Here is a 21,883-nt window from a genome sequence, read left to right as displayed (position 1 = left end):
CTACGCTGATGACGTCTCTGCCCGGCGCTTACCCGATGACGTGATCGCCCACCCGGAGCATCGAAGACGACAACATGGTAACGGCGAGGAGGAGCGGTCTGGGCTGTCCGTGTGGGGAATGCCTTTCGTTTCGTGGATATTTTGTCGGCAACGAGAGGGTTTTTGTTTCGAGCCGCAGAACGGTTCCGGCGCTGGGGGAGGCCACTTGGCCCATCGCGAGCTGTCTTGCCCAACCTCCCATCCCCATCTGAAGGAGGGTCCCTGAACTCTCTCCACAGAGGCCGCCAAGCCTGCTGAGTTTCTCCAGCAATTTACCTTTCCTCCCCAGCGTTTGGTCAGTGGCCCTGCGGCTAACCGTGTTTGAGGTGCATCCCCATGGCTCCTTCGGAATGGGTTGAGGATTTCTGCCTCCATTCACTATCACCTTTTGGGTGAAACCTTTTTTTTTCCTCATCTGTCCTCGGATTTGTCTACCAATCACTTTAAATCTGCGCCTCTCACCCCTCCCCAAGACACCGAACTCTCTGCTGAGGTTAATAGGTCGTACCCATCCATCTGAGCTCAGGCTACTCATCTCTTTCCCCTGTCCCTAGGATGTCCCAATTCTTATTTTTGAGGGGAGGATTTCATTCCCTATCTTCAGGATGATCAGGTGGGAGTGAGTTGGTCTCATTTTCCTCTCTCCAGCATGAGCAACTCGTGGGGTGAGATTTGAGTGAAATAACAAATACCTTGACTAAGCTACAAAAAGCACAAGGATATCAGCAATCCAACTGTTTTAGGAGGAAATGCTATGAGATGCAGGACAACGAAATAAAAATGATCCTGTAAAATATGGGATGGTTGGTGACCCTACTCTTCCACATAGTAATTCCATCAGAATAAAATCTCAAATTGTTGGCTTCGCCCAAACACACTCAATTTATGTTAAACATTCTGTGCCTCATTTAAGATGGTTGCAGTCCAGATAAAATGGAGAATATTTCTACTGTAAATAACACTTTTGGAAAGCTAATACTTTTTGTATAAGCTAATACTTTATGGATATCTGAAGAAATATATCAGGGTCAAGAATCAAAGGGTATCACTTTCAGTTGATTGGTGAAAAATATATTCATGGATGTTCTATGGAGCATCCTTATTCTAATTATGTAACTACAATTCAAAGTTAAGCTTACAGTTAGCACATTGTTCATCAGGAGGCAAATTGGGCGTGCAATTGACTTGTTAATTTTATTCTTGTGCTTTGATATCTGGCTGTTGACATTATTACTGTTTGCATGTGCCATTTGGGCCTTTTTAAAATTTCATTTTGTTTTTTCAGGGAAAAGCAAAGAAAACTAGAAAATATGCAGTCATGAAGCGAATGATTAGTTTGCGAGATTCACGAATGTAAGTTTTTTTTCAATTAAGGCTAGAGGAGACTTAAAAGGATTGACTAGCCTAATGTTTGCTATTTTTCTGCTGCTCTGTTGTATTGCTCTTTTTAAATATTCTTTCATGGGATGTAACTGTTTGTGGCAAGGACAGCATTTAATGCCCATTCCTTATTACGTTGGACTGAGTGACTTTCAAGAACATTTCAAGTCAACCAAATTGCTATAATTCTGAGTAATAGATAGGCAGATTAGGTAAAGATGGCAGATTTTCTTCCCTAAATGATAATAGTGAACCAGATTGGTTTTTACAAAAAAAAGTTTCACAGTCATTAACACAAACTTTAAATTTCAGGTTCTGTTACTTGAATTTAATTCATCGGTTGTTTTGATAGCAATTCAATCCATGTCCCTAATGTATTTGGTGAGAATCCGAAATACCAGTCCAATGACATTATTACTATTCCACTCGACCTGAAAAGTAGTAGTGTCATCAGAACTAGTCTAAACACTTAATATTCTCTTAAAATTTGTTGCCATATGAACGGGAAGAGCTTTTTATACTCTTTCAGTTCCTATGAAAATTATTATAGGTATTGTATTTCTTAAAATTGCTGGCAAAATGACAAGGTACTATCCTTGTTTTGACCCCTGCTTTAAGTCACAAAATGCAAGTCACAGCTTTCCTCGATTCAGAGCAGAAAAGTCTCACCTTAATCCTCCATCCATTCCAAGTCGTTGGATCTTGTTAGGAACAGTAATAAGATCCCTGCAATTTGTCTTGATCTGTTGAAAGAGGGAAAATTATTTCAGATTGCTAATCCTTGAGCTAAGTAGTCGGGTAGGGAAAGGGGGATATTGATTAAGCTGTAATGACCTTGTAAGCAAGTAATGATTTGACATTTCCTGTCAAGTTTCTTACATGAATATCAGCTACTTGTGTTTGATGATGATGGCTGGTGCCCGTGAAACTACAGTAAGCACTTTTGTGAAAAGGTTGACGGAATGTTTCTAACTTCGAAGTTTTTAAGAGATTTCTTGCTTTCAACTGATGGCAGTTGATACAAATTGTGAATTCAGCACCTTCATACTACTAGTCATTATTTCCCTGAGGAAATGATACAAGGTATATCATTTGTCTTTTTCCAGAAATGAAAAAGACAGAGCAAAACCACAGAAGAAAATTAAGGATGATCCCAGTGCTTTGAAAATCAAAGAAGTGTATGTATGGAACTCAGCTTTACAGATTATATGTTTAAATTAGCAGTTTATATTGTTAAAAATGAATAAATATGAGGAATGGAATGTATCTGTGCTGTCTGTGTTGCAAACAGCAATGAGCACTCTCTGTACTTGTCAAAGTAAAGCTTGCTTATCAAAATTTTCACTTTATAATGATTATTAATTCGTTTCACAACTTAGGGATTCATTGCTGAATAACTGCAGTAGTACATTGAATCATCAACATTCTGCATCAAGGATTTTGGGCAATATTTGCTCATTCTCGATCGCTTCTTAGTCAGTCCCTCGAGATCAAGGGTGGCTTTCTTCCACTTAGGAGCTTTTCTAGTTAGGAGTTAGTACCTCTGCTTTGGTTTGTAGTGCTATCCACATCCCAACACCTAATGACTGAACTGCATCTTTAAGTTCAATGAGTTTTTATTCTTTACCCATCTTTACACCAAACCTGTTGGAATTATGATAGGTACCTTCCCTACACATCCAAGGGTCTGATCACACTACCTAGCTTCAAGCTCTTATTCCAAATTAGCGAGTTTTGAGAAGATTTGTAGCTCAGGTTGAGGTTCTGGATATAAGTTTGCTTGTTGAGCTGAAATGTTTTCAGACGTTTGTCACCATGCTAGGTACCATCATCAGTGGGCCTCTGGTGAAGCACTGGTGTTAAGTCTCGCTTTCTATTTGTGTTTAGGTTTCCTTGGGTTGGTGATGTCACTTCCTCTTCTTTTTCTCAGGGGATGGTCAAGGAGTCCAAGTCGACGTGTTTGTTGATAGTTGTAGTTGGAATGCATTGCTTCCAGGAATTCTCAAGCATGTCTCTGCTTGTGTTGTCCTAGTCAGTGGTGTTCTTCCTCATCTGTACGCAAGGATACTAGTGATAGTGGGTCATGTATTTTTGTGGCTATTTGATGTTCATGTATCCTGGTGGCTAGTTATCTGCCTGTTTGTCCAACCTAGTGTTTGATACAGTTCTTGCAAGGTATTTTATAAATGACGTAAATAACTATCTCTTGTTTCAAATCTCAGGACCCTTTCAGTTATGTAATGGATGCTTGACTTTCGCATGGTAGGCAAACCAACATGAAAGCTTGCCACATCATTACTTGTGTTGGTCACATACTGCACATTAGGCTTATTCCTTAACAGCTGATTGATTCAAATTGTCATCTGAATAATTTTGACAAGGAGTTTGATAGAAAAATGAGGTGATGCCTTCTTAATAACTAAAGTAGAAAGAAGAAAGAGTACAGAATAGGGTGAAATTTTCTCTTGACCAAAAGATTGTGTATTGCATGGTGGGCTAGCAGCATCTGATAACAGGGTAAAGTACTGCATAATATGGTATTAGCTAAGTGGGAATTCTGAGAACCTGAAAATGTTCACACTGTTCATTCATAGATAAATATGTCTACAAAGCATTTTTACACATTCCTTGTTTACTTGCAAAATTTAGCAAATGTGATAATCTTATTTAATTAAATACATTAAAAATAACATTTAATCATTTGAGAAATTACAGACTTTTCTTGTTACTTTCTTAGGGTCAAGTATCCTTCTTGCCTGTTTTTCCAATATAACACACAGCTGGGCCCTCCCTATTATATCCTGGTTGACACCAATTTCATCAACTTCTCCATCAAGACTAAGCTGGACATTGTTCAATCGATGATGGACTGCTTGTATGCAAAGTGTGAGTGCTTGTCAGTTACCTAGTATGTAATATAATTATTTATGTATCTGTTCTGTTATCTTTCCTTTATGCTGGATATTATTTTGATTTGATTTGTTACTGTCCCGTGTACCGAGGTATGGTGAAAAGTGTTGTCAATGTACTTTACAGGCAGATTGTACTATATAAGTGCATTAGAGTAACAGCTGCTAAGAAGATGCAGAATGAGATCAACATTAACCTTACAGAGGTACATTCAAAAGTCTGATAAAGTGGTTTAGATGAGGATATCAATTTTGTTTTCTTCCCTTACCAATACTCTAATCTACCTGATCTTTGCTAACTTCAAGTGCCTTTACCAGTTTGGAGAAAGTGACGATGCCTTGAATGCCTTTTCCTGTGGGCATTTCTCATCTCTGTCCTAAGATGGAACTCTGGCGAAGAACAGTGCACTGTAGAATCAGTAGTGTAAGAGTTTGGGATTTTAGTTGAGCTTGTATTACTATCTATGGGATCAGTTGCAGGACACCTTTGCAGATACAGGAGAATGCTGCATTTATTGTTTACCCTATCAGCATGTTTTGAATTTTTTTTTGTCTTTTTCCTATTACAATGAAGTGCTTCCAATGACAAGAGCATTTCTGCAGAATTCATAGTTTAAAACAAGGGGTCAACAATGTAGCTCCTCCTCCAGCTAGTGTTGACTGTCAGCACAGCTTTGGACAGCTGCACTGTTGTCTTTGACATCCTAATGGTCTTGCTTCCCAAATATTTCTGCTTTGTACAGCTTAGTTGATCTTGAATCTACAGACTGAGTATTTTCACACAGGCAAAATTGAATGTCAACAACTGTCTGTATGTGTAATTGGTGTCAGGGTTAACACTGGATAGAAGATTGGCAAGCTAACAGGAAGCAGAAAATGGGGCAAATGAGTCACTTTGTTATATCTTACAACAGTGTAACAAATGGTGTGCCACAGGGATCAGTGCTCAATCTTTAACATTTTAAAATTGAAATAAAGGGACAGCTATTAGATTTACTGATAACACAAATAGGAAAGGAAGTTTCTAAATTTAAACATAACATCTTATGTAACTAGTGAGAGATTACAGAGCTCTAAAGTGCAAAGGGATCGGGATGTCCTAGTGCATGAATTGCAAAAGCTTAATATGCAAGTAGAGCAAGGGTTTTGCAAAGCTAATGGAATATCATCACGTATTGCAAAGGGAATTGAATACAAACGTTGGAAGATTATGCTTCAGCCATATGAGTGGCATCACATCTTGAGCACTTTGTACAGTTTGTTGGTCTTTTTTTAATTTAAGGAACTATGTAAGTGCTTTGAAAAGTCAGAGAAGCTTTACTAGACTAAGACCTTGAATAGGTGGGTTGTCTTCTGAGGAAAGGTTGAACAGACTAGGCTTATACCCACTGAAGTTTAAAATAATAAAAGGCGACTTGACTGAAACATAAATGATCATGAGGGAGCTTGACAGGGTGTATGTGGAAAGAATGTTTCCTTGTGGGAAAATCTCTAGAAGTAGATATTGCTAATTAAAAATAAGAAATTGCCCATTTAAGACAAGAATGATGAAAAATTATTTCTTACAGACGTTCATAAGTCTTTGGAATGCTCTTCCTCAAATGATGATGGAAATGGAGTTATTAAATACTTCTAAGGCAGAGAGAGATTCAATATAAGGTGAAAGGTTAATGGGATATGCAGGAATGTCAAATAATAATATCAGCTGGTGATCTTATTGAATGGCAGGGCATGTTCAAGGAGCTGGGTGACCTACAGTTGCTCTTTGTTTCTATGTCTGCTCCATTTATTTGCATGAAGGAGATGAACTAGCGGAATTTCAAAATGTTACATAAACTTTAGTGGAATTTGACGTTGGGGCGAAATCTCAGAGACATCTTTAGCTGCAAGGTAACTTTTTTAAATGCTAAAGGGTAATGCAGGTTATCAACTACCCAAATCCCTTGTCTGTCATATTGCATCTATCTTTGCTTCTTTTCTATGTCCTCAAGCATCCATTTTCCAATTATAGTGTAGATTAGTGAGTTTTCTCATGTCTGTATGCATGTCTAATTCTCCGCGTTCTCTCTTTTTCTCTCTCTGCAATTAGTAATTGAGAGAATAGGAATGTCCCATTGCCTGAATTCTGAAAATGGGAATAATTCTTAAAGAAGCAAAAGCTGGCATCTTTTGCCAAAAGATTAAAAAAAAATCAAGATCCAGAATGTTATGTGTGAGATCAGGTGAGATATGCTGCATGGAAGAAAGGAGGTGAGAGATGTAAAAACAAACGAAGTATGCAGTATTTTTCAATTGATTGCACCTGATGCAGAGTTCATAGCTTAAATTGCAAAAAAGGTATTTTAAGAAAGCGATTGTTGGCAATGGGCAAGAGCAAAAGAAAAGTTTTTCTTAATTTTTTTGCAATTTGAGCTGTGAATTCTGCAGCAGGTACAATCAATTCAAAAGTATTGCACAACACTCAATCTGAGAGCAAAGCAGATGCTGAATGTTGAAGAAAGAGAAGCAAGGCGATACTATCAGAACCTACTTCTACAGCCTAGGATTTTTTTCTGAATTGCCTTGTTTACTTGAACATAATCTGTACAATTTCTGTTAACTGATCTGTACTTGGAAATGAATAGACCGCTTTTGCATTTAAACACTTTACACCTCTCACCTCCTTTCTTCCATGCAGCATATCTCACACATGACATTCTGGATCTTGATTTTTTCACCTTGTGGCAAAAGATGCCAGCTTTTGCTTCTTTGAGAATTATCCCCATGTTCAAAATTTCAGATATTGGGACGTGCCTAGTCTCCCCATTACTAATCATAAGAACAGAGAGAGAATCAGAAATGCACGCAAGCAAGAGAAAACTCACTAGTCTATATTATGACTGGAAAATGGATGCTTGAGGACACAAAGGAGGTGACAGAAAGACAGATGCAATATGATACACGAGATCTACAGAATGAGTATCTCATAGCATTCAGTGGCATAAACGTTGCTGAATGTCCCATTGTCAACATCCTGTGGGGTGGGGGGGGAGGTGTGAAGGCAGAAATGAAGAACGATGAAATACTCTCTGCCTGCCAAGATGACAGCAGCTCAAAAAACACTTGAAGTTTAATGCTATCCAAGAAAGACCACACTTTGTTGTCAGTCTATCCAATATCTTCAACATTCTTCATTCCTTCCACCATCAACAGGTAGTATGCACCATCGACAAGATATACTGCAGTAGTTCATCATAGCTTCTGTAACATCACTTTCCAAGCCCACATGCTGTAGTACCTAGAAGGACAATGTCATAAGATTCATAGGAACATCACCACCGGCTAGCTCCCATACAAGCCATACTCCCTTCTGATTTGGAACTGTATTGTCGCTCCTTCACTGTCATCAGGTCAAAATCCTGGAAGTCACTTCCTAACAGCATTGTAGGTATAGAGAAACTTAAAATACAACAGGCAAGAGTGCGATAACAAAACATACAGATAGAACGAAACTGGGAGACATACACACATATCCAACCACAGACCACACATACAGAAATGGAAAATGAATTTGTTCATTTTCCTTAAAGGATGGAGTTCTTTCATGAGTTAACTGCAAGTGATTATTTCCATAAAATTGTGAAGAATTGGACAAAACTATCTGTTAAGTACTTCTTGTAAGATGGGCACAGCTGGCAAGGATGCTTTCGGTTTAAAGAGAGAAGGAGCATCAGAATTTTCACAATAAAATAAAGCATAGGATAAAAGATGTGACCTCACCTGAATTTTCTCTAGGTGTTCCCTGTATCACGGACTGTGTGATGGCAGAAATTGAGAAGCTGGGACAGAAGTACAGAGTTGCGCTAAGGTAAAACAACTTCTCAAACCGGTTCATCAATGATTCACTGTAATTCAGATATTCAGCCAGGAATAAGTATACTTTTTAATCATTCATTTGATGAGAAAGATGATGTCAAGGTCCGCATGGATTACTCATGCCCATTTGCACTTGAGATGGTCATTGTGAGCCACTTCTTTAACAACTGCAGTCCATATTGTGAAAGTACACTGTTTAGGAGATCTTGACTGAACAGTGAATCAATTTCCAAGTCAGGATGTAGAGAAATTTGGAGTGGTGTTCCCATGGGCAAGTTGCGTTTAACCATTTAAAGATACTCGTTTTTCATTCCACGTTTATTTAATTGACTGAACTTGAATTCTGCATCTACAATGGTGGCATTTAAATACCCATTTCTATCATTTGCGCAGGCCTCGAGCTTGCTGGCAGGAGTTTTCAAAATGCAGTGGGTAGCATCTCTCTTTCTCTCTCCGAGCAAAAAGCTCTGGATTCAAGACCCACATTAGGACTTGATGGTCATGGAAGATACCGTGCCCTCAAACAGGCCGAATGACGTAGCCAGAAAGGTGACTTGGCAATCTGTAAATCTTCTCCTGTGCCTGCCACTAGCAGTAAGAATGGGAAAGTACTCTGGTCAATCAGAATCCCACATTTAGTAGGTTTGGCACAAGAACTTCCCACATGAAAAGACTCAACACAGAGATTCTTGTCACGAGCTATATTCTTTGGTAAGTATCCTCCCAGAAGGTGCAGCTCACTAGCTCAGTAACATAATCATTGGGTTACATACAGAGTTCCTGAGGCACTGAAAATGCAAGCAGTAGCTATTCTTGTGCATATTTTAAGCATGAGATCTCCTGTCCTGAAGTGTTGCAGAAGAACTCTTGAGTATTTATCTCGCTGTCTAGGCAAGTGAAGATAGAAATCTAGGATTTACCAACAGGAATAATTCTAACACATGGAAGCCAAAAATATCTACAGAGAAGAAATTGGAAATATGTTCAGTGTCAGTCATTGGAAAACCATAATGTATTCCTGAATTTATAATATTTTTGTTTACTTTTCCAGAATAGCAAAGGATCCACGGTTCGAGCGATTACCTTGCACACACAAAGGAACATATGCTGATGATTGTTTAGTGCAGAGAGTCACACAGGTAAGTAAAAAATGTACTCACTGTTTTGAAAATATTTTGGTAAATAAGCATTTTAGTTGTTTCTCCCCCACCTTTATCTACCTTTTTTAATGACATTGGGCTACTATTTTACAAGTACCGCCAGTGTCTTGCAGTTCACATAAATGGCCATTCTTCATATGTAGCCATGAGAAATATAACCTTGCCCATTGTCTGTCCATTTGTATGTTCCCAGCAAACTTTATTAAGTAATGGGTGTAACATGGAGTAGGGCAACGGTAGCACCCCAAACTACTATTCCAATTGTGATGATGTAAAACATCCAAGATTGGGGTGTGAATGTGAGACATACCTTATAATTGTGTCCATTCAGGCCTTAAATTTACTTGCAAGATTGTAACAGTAGCCCAGACTATTTGTATTTCTTCTTGAGTCCTGTCTCCGTACTCAAACTTGAGTTTAACTGTTGGAGAAAATCATATTCTAGTACGTTGCTAAAAGAAGTATTTTGCTCCGGTGAGTTTGAACTGACGGTTTCGAAGAGCAATTCACTTAATTGTACTCCTCTGATTTTTTTTTTCTCCATATTTCTGCAATCTTTTTTTCTCCTTCAACTAATTTGGCTGTTCCCATTTTAAAACAATTGAATTTGTACATGCTAACTTCTCAGGCTCTGCATTCCAAATCATGACGACCACTACATAGTCTTTTCCTTATTTCCTCTAGATCTTCAAACAGTCACCTTTAAATTTTTGCCACCTGGTATCAAAGCTTCAACTAGATAAAAATAATTCTCTTTATTGACGCTTATCTAAAAGTTGTGCTATTTTAAACAATTCAACCAAATTTGCTGTTGGCCTTCTCTACTTTAAAGAGAACAGACTAGTTTCTCCAGTCTATCCAGAAAGTTTGTAATTCTTCATTCCTGGGTGCACTCTAGTAAATCTGACCTGTGTCTCCCCCAACTGTCTCGCATCCACCCTGAAGTGCAAAGCCTATAATTAGAGAGTTTTTTTTTCAAAAGGCAACTTTCACATTTTCTTACGCTCACATTTGCAGCACAAGTGTTACATTGTGGCGACAGTGGACAGAGATCTCAAGAGGAGGATCCGAAAAATTCCAGGAGTCCCTATTATGTACATCTCTAATCATAGGTGAGAACATTTAAGCAAAGAAAAAGCTTTTTGTGCTACTCACTGTCTATCAAACAGGACCCAACCTTGACAGTTTCTTTCTTATAAAATTCATGTCCTTATGGTCTTTGAATTCAAAATCCACCAACTGTCTTCTGAATCTTGGCAAGTTAGACAAAGCAAAGCCAATGGATGTGATCTTTGACAAGCTGCCATCAATCATGTGGAGAATTCCATAGGTTCACTACCCTTTTGAATGAAGAAATATTTACTCATCAAATGAGAAGGTTGTACAAGACTCTGGTCCGACCACATTTGGAATATAGAGAGCTGTTTTGGACCATGACTCGAAGGAAGGATGTGCTGGCGTTGGAGGAGGGTCTAGCGGAAGTTGAGAAGAATTGAATAGCTTTCATTGTCATGTTCGCTCTAAGTAGCCGATCTGATACACAAGGTAAATAAGATAAGATCCCTCGTTAGGAACAAGGTACTGGCATGGATAGAAGATTGGCTGATCGGAAAAAGGCAGAGAATGGCAATAAAGGTGTGTTTTTGCAGCTGGTGACTAATGGGGTTCTGCAGGGGTCAGTATAACACAACTACTTGGGTTATACATTGATATGGATGAAGGAATGGAGGGTATTGTTGCTTGGTTTGCCATTATCACAAAGGTACATTTGAAGAAAAGGTACTGTTGAGGAAGCAGGAAGTCTGTAGAGTGACTTGGACAGGGTGGGAGACTGGGTAAAGAAATGATAGATGGAATATGATGGGAAGGTGAGAGGTTATGCACTTTAGTAGAATGAGTAGAGATACAGATAATTTTCCAAATGGAGAAGGGCTTTGGAAATCTGCAGCACAAAGGAACTTGGGAATCCTAGTTCAGGATTCCTTTAAGAATTGTAGGAAGGATGTGCTGGCGTTGGAGGAGGGTTGAGAGGAAGTCTACAAAAATAAAATAGCCTCCATTGTCACATGCACACTATTGAATGCAGCAAAAAGTTAGTAATGTTGTCTCTTGGTGCCACCTTAGATACAGGATTCCAAGATACAGATACTTTAAGTGTTACAGAATTTAAATAGTTTAAAAAAAAGTAGGCTAGCATAGGAATAGGGCGTTTAAATAGTACAGAATGAGAATCAAGTGTCTTTTAAAGTACTCAAGTTATAGTACTTTTTTCAGAGTGCATATCCACCAGGCTTCAGAATATGAGGCGGTGCTCTCTGCACACTCTGACCTCCGTCCAAGACTCGCCTCTAGCACTCATCCCCTGGCCAGTCTGTGCTCACTCTGCTGTTCTGGCTCCAGCCACAACTTGGCTCCCAGCGCAGCCACGCTCGCTGTGCTCTCCATTCTGCAACTCATTTCCAGGACTAAGCCCACACACACACTCTGCTTCTGCTGCTCCAGGCTTTCGCTGTGACTGACTTCCAGGACTCAGCCTGCGATCGCTGTGCTCTCTTCCGGCCCCAATTCGCTTTTGTGATTCGACCCACCGTCGCTCTGCTTTCCACTCTGCGCTCCAGCCTGCAACTCACTTCCAGGGCTCAACTCGCTCAAGCTCTGCTGCCGCTCTGGGCTGTTGCTTCCTGGACTCGATACATGATCGCTCTTCTCCACTCTGGCTGGAACTCACTTCGGGGACTTGACACATGATCGCTCTGCTCCCACTCTGGCTGGAACTCACTTCTGGGACTCAGCACATGGCCACTCTGCTGCAGCTTGGCCACGACTAATCTCTGAGTCGGGCTGATCTAGGACTCGGTTTTCCTTTCCCTCCAGGTAAGGTACTTTAAGGAGTTAAAAGTTGGGTGGTGAAAGAAAAACTGCAGCGAGAGGGAGAAAAAAAAGAGGAAAAGGAGCTGATGAGCTGAGGAGCCCTGGCTGGAGCATCACTTTAGCCACCATAATGAACCCCAGGATGAAGCTGCTTATCATATGAGGAGCAGGTTAAGTACTCTGGGTCTGCATCAATGGAGTTTAGAAGGATGAGGGAGTATATGATTGAAACTTAGAATACTGAGAGGCCTGGATGGAATGAATGTGGAGAAGATGTTTCCACTGGCAGGAGAGACTTGGACTTAAGGGTACAGTCTGAGTGAAAAACATCTTGAGTATTGCAGAAGAAGATCCATTTTGCCAAAACCTTTCATGTTCCACCCATCAGCACTGATGTCCTTGTACACTAATCAATGAAAATAGACCTGTGCAACAAAGAACTCCGAAGACAAATAGTATATTGGTCTTCACTGCAAGAGGATTTAAGTTCAGAAGTCTCCTCTTGTTGCCATTATTCAGGGCCTTTGTGAGACCATTTTTGGTGTATTTCCTGCAGTTTAGATCACTCTACCTGAGAGAGGATATATTTGCCTTCGAGAAAGTGCAACAGAGGTTCACTAAGCTGATAGGTCAGTCCTGCCATTCCGTCTATGATGAAAGATTATTTAATTAAGCTTGTATTCGTAACAAATTAGAAGGATGAGAGCGGATCTAATTGAAACGTACACATTTTAACCTGGCTGGAAGGACTAGATATAGGGAGGATGTTTTCCCTGTTTGCGGGAGTCTAGAGGAGAAAGTGAGGTCTGCAGATGTTGGAGATCAGAGCTGAAAATGTGTTGATGGAAAAGCGCAGCAGGTCAGGAAGCATCCAAGAAACAGGAAATTCGACAGGAAATCTTGATGAAGGCCTTATGCCCGAAACGTCGAATTTCCTGTTCCTTGGATGCTGTCTGACCTGCGGGAGTCTAGAACCAGGAATCTTGGCCTTAGAATATGAGGTAGACTACTTATTTCTTCATATATCTTCATTCAAAGGGTAGTGAACCTATGAAATTTTCTATAGAAGTTGTGGAAACCAAGGCACTAAATATATTAAAGAATTTTTTTTTTAATTTTAAGGGCATCAAGGGGTATGGGAATAAAGTGGAAATATGTCACTGAGATAGCAAAAATCCTGTTGAAGGACAGAGACCTTCCAAATGGCCTGCTATGCAAAGGCATTGGACTATTAATCCAGAAACTCAGGTAATTTTCTGGGGAGCTGGCTTCGAATCCTGCCATGGCAGATAGTGGAATTTGAATTCAAAATAAAATCTGGGATGAGGTGTCCATTGATGATCACAAAACCATTATCAATTGTCGGGAAAAATGCTTGTTCACTAATGTCCTTTAGAGAAGGCAACAGCTGTCCTTACCTGGTCTGGCCTACATGTGACTAGACCCACAGCAATGTGGTTAACTCTCGACTGCCCTCTAGTAATTCAGGATGGACAATAAATACTGGCTAAGCCAGTGATACCCTCATTCCCATGAGTATGTTTTTTTTTAAAAATCCTAATTTCTATATTTTTATGCAAGAATGTCAATAATGGGAGAAGCCAACAGCTATACTACATGAGAGACACTACTGTTTGGCAGCCAAGTAGACTCTGATTGATAGAGTGCTATGGAAAATGTGGCAGATAATGATTGACTACAAATTGCTAGACTTTGTTTAAATTTTTGAAATTAGGCAGGTTGACTCTGGTCAGGGAATTGCCCTGAGAAATGAACCTGCATATGGCTATCACCTGTTTTGATGTTGAAACAGTGTGATAATGCTGCCCCTTTAACAAGGTTATCTTGTCCTTGTTTTTTTTTAAAAAGAGTGGTCGTAAAAGAAGAGGGGTCGTAAAAGCAGAGGTGTCAATATATCTGGAAGTGGCTACTTTAAACAGTGGAGGGGAAGTGGCAGTTCAGGGTTTTTTTTTCTAGTTTGGTTTGTTTCTAACAGGCAGTCAGAACCTGCTGGTAATGAAAGCAGCTAAAGTGAAGAGAACGTTCCATCTGACTCTTCTCTCTGAACACTCTCCTGCCTATAGGATCCTGTATTTAAATTAACCTTTTGCCAAGGGGTGTGTTTATGGGATGTAGTGAGAATTGGAATAGCTCCTATGTTAAGTTACAATATTAAGTCGGTTGGATTTTCAAATAAGTTATTCTAAATTCTGTTTTCTTTTATTTGTGTTTCAACCGTTGTGTTTAAATAAATTCTGTTTTGCTTAGTGGTTTGCTTAGTTGAGTGGTTTGACCAGCTGCCTCACTCCTGGAATATCTGCCTTACATCTACCTTTAAAATAAGAAAAAGTTAGGGTCTGGGCTGCCTAAAAATGTTTTGAGGGGGTCTGGCCTGATCAATAAGAACAGGCACACTGTTCACATTTATCCTGTCAGCAAAGAACAAGGCCCTATGTATTAACATATGTAGTTTCTGGTACATTCAAAATTAGCATACTGCAAGCCTGATAAACAAAACCTAAATTGGTTCTTCGAATTGTTCTTCACACACAAGATTAAGTAGTAAATGTTGTCCAATTGTAGAATCTCACATAATGTTTGACACTATTGCAGGTTTTGCAAGTGTGGGCTGGTTGTGTATGGTCAGTACCTTCCTTGTTCAAAACAGCCAAAGGGATATGCTGCTAGGATCCGCCAGTCTTGTTGATGTACAGACGATATAACTGGCATCACATTGGTGCTGGAACTCATACAGCATATTATTCATTTGTGTGATAGGCAAAATGTCTTTTTGGCTTGGTAGTCACATTTTGTTGTGGCAAAGACCACTTGTGTTGCTATTGCGTAGTAACAGTGTGAAACAGCTGTCCATGATGGGACACTACAGTTGAACCACCATGTCCTCAAAATGAACTTATTTGCTGATACAGTCTTATGTTTGTACATTATTTCATACACACACCCTCTCATTATTTAATCATCATCTCATACAACTGCCTTATGCTTTCCCCTAAAATCTCCCATCTCCAAATGAGGATATGCAGCAGCTTTTTCAAACCCTGGTTAGACCACACTTGGAATATTGTGTTCAGTTCTAGTTGTCTCATTATAGGAAAAATGTGGAAGCTTTAGAAGGGGTGCAGGAGAGATTTATCAGGATGCTGCTGGACTGGAGAGCATGTCTTATGAAGAAAGGTTGAGGGATCTAGGGCTTTTCCCATTGGAGTGAAGGAGGATGAGAGGTGACTTAATAGAGGTGTACAAGATATTGAGAGGTATAGATAGAGTGGTTGGTCGGAGACATTTTCCCATGGCGGAAATGTCTATCACGAGGGGGCAAAATGTTAATGTAATTGGAAGAAGGTTTAGGGAAGATGTCAGAGGTAGTTCTTTACTCTGAGAGTAGTGGGTGCGTGGAATGTACTGCCAGCAGTGGTAGTAGAGTCTGATACACTAGGGACATTTAAGTGACTCTTGGTTAGGCATAGAACATAGAAAAGTACAGCACAGAACAGGATCTTCGGCCCACAATGTTGTGCAAGGATTATTCCTAATCTAAAATAAAATAAGCTAAGCTATGTACATCTCAATTCACTGCTATCCATATGCATATTCAGCAGTCACTTAAATATCCCGAATGACGCTGCTTCCACCACCACCGCTGGCAAGACATTCCATGCATTCACAATTCTCTGTGTAAAGAACCTACCTCTGACATCTCCTCTATATCTTCCTCCTTATATCTTAAAACTATGACCCCTCGTGCCAGTCAGTCCTGCCCTTGAGAAAAGTCTCAGGCTATTGACTCTATCAATGTCTCTCATTACCTTGTATACCTCGATCAGGACACCTCTCTTCCTCCTTATCTCAAGAGAGAAGGCTGAGCCTAAGTCAACCTCTCTTCATAAGGCAGCCCTCCAGTCCAGGCAGCATCGTAGTAAAACTTCTTTGCACCCTTCTCAAAGCCCCCATATCTTTCCTATAGTAGGGCGACCGGAACTAGAAACAATGTTCCCTTCCCCCCCCCCCCCCCCCCGTTAATGAAAGCCACAACACCATGCTTTCTTAACAACCTTATCCACCTGGGTGGCAACTTTGAGGGATCTATGCACTCGAACACCAAGTTCCCTATGTTCCTCCACACTGCCAAGAATCCTGTCTTTAATCCTATATTCAGCATTTGAGTTCAACCTTCCAAAATGCATCACTTCGCATTTATCCAGGTTGAACTCCATCTGCCATTTCTCAGCCCAGCTCTGCATCCTGTTTCTGGCACGCTGCAGCCTGCAATAGCCCTCGATACTATCAACGGCACCTCCAACCTTTGTGTCAACTGAAAATTTACTAACCCGCCCCCAACCTCCTCATCCAAGTCATTTATACAAACTACAAAGAATAGAGGCCCAAGAACAAGAACCCTGCAGGATACCACTCACCACTGACTTCCTGGCAGAATACTTTCCATTTACAACCATTCTCTGCCTCTGTCAGCCAACCAATGCTGAATCCAGACAGCCAAATCTCCCTGTATACCATATCTCCTGACTATATGAATGAACCTACCATGGGGAACTTATCAAATGCCTTGTTGAAGTCCACATACACCAAATCCACTGCTCGACCTTCGTCAGCCTCCTCAAGGAACTGAATAAGATTTGTAAGGCATGACCTGCCCTCAGAAAGCCACGCTGACTGCCTTTAATCACACTATGTTTTTCCAATTAGTCATAAATCCTGTCCCTCAGAATTCTTCTCAAAACATTGCTGACCACTGATGTAAGACTGACTGGTCTGTAATTGACAGGGATTTCCCTATTATCCTTCTTGAAAAGAGGAACAACATTCGCCTCCCTCCAAACCTCCGGTATGACTCCCGTGGATAGTGAGGAAGCAAAGATTTTCGCCAGCAGCTTAGCAATCTCCTTTCTTGCTTCCCGGAGCAACCTTGGATAAATCTGGTCTGGTTCTGGGGACTTATCACAAATGTTTGCCAAAATTTCCAGTACATCAACTTCATCAATTTTGATCTGTTCAATCTGTTTCCCAGCTCCTCAAGTTTTCATCCACAACAATGCCCGTTTTCTTAGTGAAAACCAAAACAAAAAACTCATTTAGGGCTTCTATCTGTTCAGACTCCACGCACAGGTCCCCTATGTTACCTTCCCCCGATCATTCTCTTGTTCTGCACGTATGAGTAAAATGTCTTTGGGTTTTCCCTATTTCTTCCTGCCAAGCCTTTTTTGTGCCCCCTCCTGGCTCTCTTCAACCCATTTCTGAGCTCCTTTCTAGTAAGCCTGGAATCCTCTAAAGCTGTGCTAGATCCATGCTACCTTCACATTACCTAAGTTGCCTTCTTCCTTTTGACGAGAAGCTCCTCTGTTCTTGTCATCCAAGGCTCCTTAACCTTACCCCTTCTTGCCTGTCTGAGGAACAAATCTGTGCATCACTTGCAACAACTGCTCCTTAAACCGTCTCCACACGTCTGTTGTGCCCTTTCTGCGTCATAATTTCCTTTTCCTGAATTAAATATCCTCCCTTGGTAACTGCTCCTTTCCCTCTCCAAGACTATGGTAAATGTGAGACAATTGTGGTCACTGTCACCAAGGTGCTCTCCCACTGCGAGATCTGATACCTGTCCTGGCTCATTGCAAGCACCAAATCCAAAATGGCCTCTCCCCTTGTCGCCTGTCTACATACCGAGTAAGGAAACCCTCCTGAACGCACCTGACAAATATGGCTCCATCCAAACCATCTGCACTAAGGAGGTTCCAGTCAATATTGGGAAAGTTGAAGTCTCCCATAACAAAAACCCTGCTACATCTGCATTTTTCCAAAATCTGCCACCCTATGAATTCTTCAATCTCCCTACTGCTATTAGGGGGTCTGTAGAAAATCCCCTATGAGGTGGCTGCCCCCTTGCTGTTCCTAACTTCCACCCATACAAACCTTCTTCAACAACCTTCGTTTCTGTAGCTGTGATGTACTATCTGATTAACGATCTACACCCCTCCTCTTTTTCCACCCTCCCTGTTCTTTTTAAACATTCTAAACTCTGGAACTTCTAGCAACCATTCTTGCCCCTGTGAAATCCACGTCTCCGTTATGGCCACAACATCATAATCCGACGGCTGGAGGAAGAGCGCCTCATCTTCCGCCTAGGAACCCTCCAACCACAAGGGATGAACTCAGACTTCTCCAGTTTCCTCATTTCCCCTCCCCCCACCTTGTCTCAGTCAAATCCCTCGAACACAGTACCGCCTTCCTAACCTGCAATCTTCTTCCTGACCTCTCCGCCCCCACCCCACTCCGGTCTATCACACTTACCTTGACCTCCTTCCACCTATCGCATCTCCAACGCCCCTCCCCCAAGTCGTTCCTCCCTACCTTTTATCTTAGCCTGCTGGACACACTTTCCTCATTCCTGAAGAAGGGCTTATGCCCGAAACGTCGATTCTCTTGCTCTTTGGATGCTGCCTGACCTGCTGCACTTTTCCAGCAACACGTTTTCAGCTCATATTTACTATATGCCAATTTGCTGCTGATTTAGGTAGTAATCCAGAGAACAGTATGGTTCTGCTATTTAGTCTCTAGCTGAAGATAGTGCCTTTATCCTACCTACACATGTGTACCGATTTGAACCTTAATAACCGGATCCTTCCTCAACCATTCCAACTTCTGGAGTTAAAAGCTAAGTATTTGTAATAACAACCGTGTAAGTGTCATCTAGCGTCAGAAAAACCCAACTGGAAAGAAAATCTGGCCTTAATTGGTCTCAATTAGGAGTCCAGATCCATAGTTACATGATTCACTTATAAATGCCCTCTGAAATGATCTATCAGGCCACTCAGTTCAAGGGTAATTAGGGCTGTACAGCAAATGCTACCTTTCCCAGTGACATCCAAATCCTTTGAAAGAGAAAAGGAAAAATATGTTCAGAATTGGGAAAAGTTGTTGATATAAAACTGAAGGTTAATTGGCTGAATGCATGTAGGATTTGTACCAAGACAGAAGAGTCAATGAAACAAATGAAAATAAATATAATCACAATCAAATTTTACCCTGAGGTTTCAAAGTGACCAATATTGGGAATTGATTATTCCAGGGTGCTTGACATTTCTGAAAGGTACAAAAAAGAAAAAGGGGATGGTTTAATGTATTGTGTAGCATTATAATGATGGTTTAGTACTGTAATGGAGAATACTCCTAGCTGAAGATCAAGATGTAGAATCAGTTTGAGTAGAAATATTCAGCAGCAAGAGAAACAGGTGTTGGTGGTGTCGATACAGTAGCGTTTCTAAGTATAAATCAAGAACTAATGGGGCTTGTAAGCAAAATACTGCAATAATCGGGATTAACTTTAATCTTTGTATAAGTAACCTAGTTTTCCATTCCATTCTAGGATTTCTGGCAATGTAACAGTTATTCAGTAATATCTCCTTATTGAGAGGTTGCTGTGTTTTGGAAGAATTATGAAAGCAGGTCTTATCCATTTGTCTGAAAGAGAAGGATTCCATGGAACTATTTGAAGAGCAATAGCACTCATCATTTCCTCAACTAATAGCTCGAAACATTTGAGCTGATCATTTATCTCAGTGTATGTTGTAAAAGTGTGTGCAAAACTTGGCTGCGACATTGTCCAATATTACATAAGTGACTGAGCTTCGAAATTAATTGTCTGTGAAGCACTTAGAAATCTCCTGAGGTCATGAGAGTTACTATTATTAAATGCATTCATTCTTCCTTTCATACATATAGCTGAACAGATTGCATTGATATAAGCAGTTTGATTTTTAACACTCCACTGTCCAATTTTTTTTTCAGGTACAACATTGAACGGATGCCAGATGACTATGGTGCCCCCAGATTTTGAAAAGGCAGCAAACTTATGTTTACATCAAAAGATTGGTGTTTGCTGTTTGTCAATATCGCTGTACCTGTTGAATAAAAACTTGGGGCATGTACATGTTCCACAAAATTGTATAAAAGAATTTTGTTTCATAGTAAATTAAAGTGTTATTTGGAGAAGTTTTAAACTAAGTGGGATTGGCTTCCAACTTTTTTTTCTTGAATGTTTTCTATTCCTTGTTTATGGGTCCATCTGGTGACATTCCAGTGCCAAAGATCCAAAAATTCCAGTTCATCATCTTGGCAATGAGATCAAATTGAAGAAAGTGACATCTAGGCCTCATTTTGTCATCTTCATAATGTCACGCGATTACTTCCAACTGGAGTATTATTTACCAGTTGGAAATGAGAACTTTTAAATGAACTATCCTAAATCTAGAAAAGTTGTGTCAGGTAGCATCCTTCAACAATACTGACTATAATAAAGCCAGCTCAACGCAGGTGAAGAATGAATATCACTGTGTGTGCTTGAGAGGTAATGATTTTAGTATTTTTGCCATGTATAATTTTGTACAGATTTACTCTTCAATACTACATTTAAACAATTATTATCGCTGTAACTGTTCTTTGGTTTGTTTTGGACCTGTAGTTGATGCATTTAAACATTCAATTCAGGAAGTAATCTTACCATTGTACAAACCCATGCACAGTTATGGACAGAGCACTGTGGGATTATCTTTCCTGTTCCAAACAATTATGATTTCTCGTGCATCTCGAGTTGGCAGGGAGCTTCCACTCTGACACTCCTGGGCAATTCAAAGTAGAGCAGGAGCTCACTTCAGCTCTTTACAATTTTATGCTGTGCCTTTTGAGGTAATATTTTTACCTAAGTCACGTGTATTAATTACAAATTAAAACGACTGCTATATGTATTTGCCTTGCACCCTTAAAACGTGGTTCAAACCTTGAAAAGTTAACCCGACACCACAATGAAGTTTTTTTTTACCATTCAGGTTTATGGTGATTTTTAGTAAGAATGTTCAGAGATTTACTGTGGGTCTATACCTATTAGCAAGTACCTGTACCGAGACTTTATGGTTTATTTTCACTTGAAAGGATTTTAAATTTATTTTTCTTTCTTTGAAAAGGCAACCCTTGAAGATTGAGTTTGCCCACCTGCAGAATTAATGCACAAATAAAATCAGTTTAATTGCAAAGAGAAGAGACCATTTTTTCCAAACATCAGTAAGAATTTTGAATTTATTATATATAAAAGACTACTTATTGAAATAAGTAATTTTAGTCTGGAAGCCTCAACTTAGACCTCTGAATCTAATGTGTGCCTGCCTTTCCTAGGAGTCAATCAGGGGTGCTGTATTACAGATAGATAGTTGGTTGTATACCAGCAAAGTTAAAGTTTGTGAACTGGCCATTTTAGTTCAAAGTCAACAGTTCTGCACGTTGACTTCAGTGAACCCGGGAGTGTGGTAATATTTGAGGAGATGTTCTAAGAGCCGTTTAATTGTGTTGTTTTGCATGATGTTAAGACATAAATGTGTAATGAGTGTGAAAAAGGGAGAAAAGCATTCTGCGGGAATGTACAATTCAAAATTGGAATTTCTTCCTTCACTTAGTCTTCTCTTCCATGATATTCAGGCTTTTAAAGTTCACATTGACATGATCTACTAAATAATTCCGGTTGATTCAAGGTGTCTCTTTTTATTCATCTTTACTTTGTTGGTAGACTGCACTATAAAGTTGACAGCATTGTTAACATTACAATTACAAAAAATGCTCATTTGAAGAGACACCTGGAAAGTGGAA

The 21,883-nt window shown here is 40.0% G+C and overlaps 1 protein-coding gene across 1 annotated transcript; it reads left to right on the top strand.

Moving 5' to 3' along the window:
- The first annotated feature begins 24 nt into the window (after positions 1-24).
- fcf1 (FCF1 rRNA-processing protein) lies at positions 25-20,251 on the top strand. Its single transcript, XM_060828564.1, has 8 exons — positions 25-77; positions 1,325-1,392; positions 2,526-2,597; positions 4,157-4,305; positions 8,103-8,175; positions 9,235-9,322; positions 10,361-10,455; positions 20,036-20,251. The coding sequence occupies exons 1-8, from the start codon at positions 75-77 to the stop codon at positions 20,082-20,084; spliced, it is 597 nt and encodes a 198-aa protein (XP_060684547.1). The 5' UTR covers positions 25-74; the 3' UTR covers positions 20,085-20,251.
- Positions 20,252-21,883: the final 1,632 nt, after the last annotated feature.

Source organism: Hemiscyllium ocellatum, chromosome 8, assembly GCF_020745735.1.
Source record: "Hemiscyllium ocellatum isolate sHemOce1 chromosome 8, sHemOce1.pat.X.cur, whole genome shotgun sequence".
Taxonomy (NCBI): Eukaryota; Metazoa; Chordata; class Chondrichthyes; order Orectolobiformes; family Hemiscylliidae; genus Hemiscyllium; species Hemiscyllium ocellatum.
The sequence above is the reverse complement of the archived record's forward strand: the minus strand, read 5'-3'. Positions and strand labels throughout refer to the sequence as shown.